General features: G+C 46.5%; 1 protein-coding gene across 3 annotated transcripts in view; it reads left to right on the forward strand.

Annotated features, from left to right (window-relative positions):
• The first annotated feature begins 3,123 nt into the window (after positions 1-3,123).
• Positions 3,124-3,940, forward strand: part of SIX4 (SIX homeobox 4) — a 10,787-nt gene continuing 9,970 nt past the window's right edge. For 2 of the 3 annotated variants that reach the window (XM_010847657.1, XM_010847659.1), the window contains exon 1: positions 3,340-3,939. In XM_010847657.1, the coding sequence (XP_010845959.1) occupies positions 3,395-3,939 (545 nt within the window). In that variant the 5' untranslated portion in view covers positions 3,340-3,394. Of the gene's footprint in view, positions 3,210-3,339; position 3,940 lie in introns of those variants that run through there. The other variant, XM_010847658.1, reaches the window with a different exon arrangement.

The raw sequence follows: 3,940 nt of genomic DNA on the forward strand, positions 1-3,940 counted from the left end.
AATATAAGTTTTTGGAAGCAGAAAGAACTGACCAAGATACAGATACACAGCCTTCCCTCTATCCAGATAGCCAAAGTCGGTTTTGAGAAAAGAAATCTCCATTCTTTTTTTTTTTTTTTTGGCTGTGCTGGGTCTTCGCTGCTGCTCAGGCTTTTCTCTAGTTGCAAGAGACCGGGGGCTACTCTCTAGTTGCAGTATGTGGGCTTCTCACTGCGATGGCTTCTCCTGTCGTGGAGTTTGGGCTCTAGGGCATACAGGCTTCAGTAGTTGTGGCATGCGGGCTCCGTAGTTGCATCTCTCCGGCTCTAGAGCACAGGCTCAACAGTTGTGGGGCAGGGGCTTAGTTGCTCAGTGGCATGTGGGATCTTCCCCAACCAGGGGTCAAACCTGTGTCTCCTGCTTTGGCAGGCAGATTCTTCACCACTGAGCCACCAGGGAAGCCCCAGAAATCTCCATTCTTGATAGCAACGCCATTAGATATATTTAAGCAAAGTGCAATATTTTGTGCTGAACTATGTTTTCTTCACTATGCTAAAATGGCAAAAGATTTCTGTGTTGCTCATCATTATCTTCAGGCAGGAAGGAAGAGAAAGAGAAACAAGCAGCTTAGTTTTCACTCTTAGGCAATCCCAACCTCAACTCCATTTTCCCAAATCAAAACATAGCTTTAGTCTGTACATCAGCACAGCAGACTCAACGTTCACAGTATGGCAGACACAGGAAGTAGAAGCAAGTACTCAGCAATTTTACAAGTCATTTGACAAAAAAGTGCCCCAAGATTAACTCCACATACCCTCAAGTCTGGTGTTCTACATCAACGTAGCTAACCATATTTGAGTCAAGGGCTTCCAGCCCACTTCGAATTGCTGCCAGAATGAGCTCGGACACTCAGCCAGCTAAAGGAATCCGGAGCCTGGTGTTGGATTTCACTTCTGGTCCTATAGAAATCTCTTACTGGAGCTATAGAATACCAACATAGCTACAGGCTACAGATATTATAAAACAGGATATCTGTTGAACTTGAGACTCTGGAGGCAAATATACACAAGACATGCAGAAACCCAATGCATGATTTTCCAAGTTAATGCATTATATTTGATTGATAATAAGCCTGAGGAAGATTCCTATGATCTGCACTTGGATAGCCCTTTAATATAGCCAAATGAATTTTCATTAGGTATATACAACTGAAAAGTTTCCTACTTTGCACTATCATGAGGGAGATAAAAAACATTTAACAAAGATTAATTATGTGCCAGGTGCTTTTGGGCACATCTTATCTCATTTAATCCTCACAACAATCCTGTCCACTTTTTATTGTCAAGTAGCTAATAAATGGCAGAGCTAGGATTAAACCTACACCTAGCTAACTGATCCCCAAATCCACATGCTTTCCACTAAACCACACTACCTCCTGTCTACTTTGCTCTGATAAATACACTTTTAAAATTCAAGGAACTAAATGGAATGTGATATCCAGAATTAGATCCAGGAACAGAAGACAGATATTAGTGAAAAAACTGGTGAATCCAAAAAAAGGTCCTGAGTTCAGTTAACAGTATTGCACCAATGTTAATTTGTTTGGACAAATGTATTGCTATAATGTAAGATATTAACATCATGGAAAGTTAGGCAAAGAGTAAGTGAGAACCCTATTCTCTTTATGACTGTATTATAAGTCAAAATTATTCTAAAATAAAAAGCATATTTTTAAAAATTCAATAAAGTTATGAATCTCAGATATTGTCCAGAAGTTCAATGCCTAACTGGATATTTCCAATGGGATAGAAACATGTGGTCTTTTGTATAATTATAAATTTTGAATCTACCAGAGATGTCAGTGCTGGCTTCATTAGGGTAGTACAAAAGCAAGTTAAGCCCAAAGTAAAATGACTTGATTGTTGACCAGCAATAAAAATGCAGCCTGTCCACAAAAAAGGAAAATCTCATCAAGCTGAATACCATAGCAGGTGACCTAAACAGTTGCTTTAAAATATGCTGAAGTGAGCATTTACAGGTAATTGGGAAGCAGAAACAAAACAAAGCCACCTAGAAGTAAAGGTTAGGACGAAGTCATTAAAATGTTGCATTTTTGAGAATGAGTATCAGCAGGTAGATTCAAGTGACCCACAGTAATCAGAGAAGGAGAGAGGGGTTCATTCTTTTTGGAGTGAAAACCTCACGCAAACTGTGAAGGAAAGATGCATAGCTGCAAAAAGCAGCAGACTCCACACCCTCAGGCACTTCACCTCAAACCAGAGGGCAGTCTCCCATCTGTTTATATTGTGGAAATGGCTGCTGATCCTGGACTCATCTCCTCCAAGACACCTGCACATAGAGATTGGTTTCTACCAGGAAGATCGTCTCCAAAAAACTATTCATACACTTCCATTAAAAGAGGTTCATATAGAAGCTTAAATTTCCATACTGTTATTATAATCTACAAGTTAGATCTCTTCTACCCTGCTGACCCAGGATAAACATGGTAAAACAGTCTACATACTTCGTTGTATCAGGTTCATCTCAGTTGGGTTGCCAGCCCTCCAGGTGACTTAAGGTTAAAAACATTTTTTTTAAGGCTTCATGTTTTTGTGTTCTCAGTGGGCTATTTACACCGTTTTCAAGCATCCCTCCTCCTTTGGAATTTTAATTTTCTGTGAACGCTTCCCCCATAGGGCATTCCCTAGTGCCATTTTATTCTTGACCCTTTTCAATACAAAATCCTTAATAAAGACAATGGAAAGTAGGGTGAAAGCAGGGAAGCTGAAATTTTGTCATCTAGATACTGAGGGTGGCCTCTTTGTTAAGAATCTAGCATCCAGACCTTGAGGTCACACGATTAGTATTCCCATTGGAATCGTAGGGACTCTCTTTCAAAGAGTCTTCTGTCCAGTTTTCAGGCCACGTTAGGCACGTTCCCGCCCAGAAGCAGGGCCTGAAAAGAATGTCGGTGTTTTCCTTCAGGTATAGGTGCCTGGGGGTCAAGGGAGAGGGAACTGCAAGGGGTGGAGTGGGAGGCGGGTGATAGACAGGGATAGAAACTGTGTCTCCTCCTCCCTCTGAATGCGAAATAGCCAATGAGGTGGCGCGGCCGAGCCGGCCCGGCCGCCAGTGCCATATAGTATGCAGCAACCGGAGGAGTCACGTTGGGGGAACGGCAGAAAGCAGCTATCCTTTTACACTACTTTGCTCTAGCAGCTATCTTAATGGTGACTGCGTGGCCGGGGGGAAACCTGATCGGCCAGATCCAGCCGAAACCAGGAGGGAGGGAGTGGGCTTTCCGGAGGGGGGGAGGGGGGAGGGAGACGAAGAAGGAGGAGTAAGAGAGGGGAAAAGAAAGAGGAAAAGAGTGCGAGGGAGTGAGGGAGGGAGGAAAATAAACAACAACAAAAAAATGTCCTCTTCCTCCCCCACCGGGCAGATTGCAAGTGCGGCGGACATCAAGCAGGAGAATGGGATGGAAAGCGCCTCGGAGGGGCAGGAGGCGCCCCGAGAAGTGGCGGGGGGCGCGGCGGCGGCGGCGGGGCTGAGCCCCCCGGCTCCAGCCCCTTTCCCCCTGGAGCCGGGGGACGCCGCGGCTGCCGCCGCCAGGGTGAGCGGAGAGGAAGGGGCAGTGGCTGCAGTGGCGGCGGCGGCCGGGGCGGCGGTGGATCAGGTACAACTCCACTCGGAACTTCTGGGCAGGCACCACCACGCCGCGGCCGCCGCCGCGCAGACCCCACTGGCCTTCTCGCCAGACCATGTCGCCTGCGTGTGCGAGGCGCTGCAGCAGGGGGGCAACCTGGACCGCCTGGCCCGGTTCCTGTGGTCCCTGCCCCAGAGCGACCTGCTACGTGGCAACGAGAGCCTGCTGAAGGCGCGAGCGCTGGTGGCCTTCCACCAGGGCATCTACCCCGAGCTCTACAGCATCCTCGAGAGCCACAGCTTCGAGTCGGCTAAC

Source organism: Bison bison, unplaced genomic scaffold (assembly GCF_000754665.1).
Source record: "Bison bison bison isolate TAMUID 2011002044 unplaced genomic scaffold, Bison_UMD1.0 scf7180017864254, whole genome shotgun sequence".
NCBI classification, from domain to species: domain Eukaryota; kingdom Metazoa; phylum Chordata; class Mammalia; order Artiodactyla; family Bovidae; genus Bison; species Bison bison.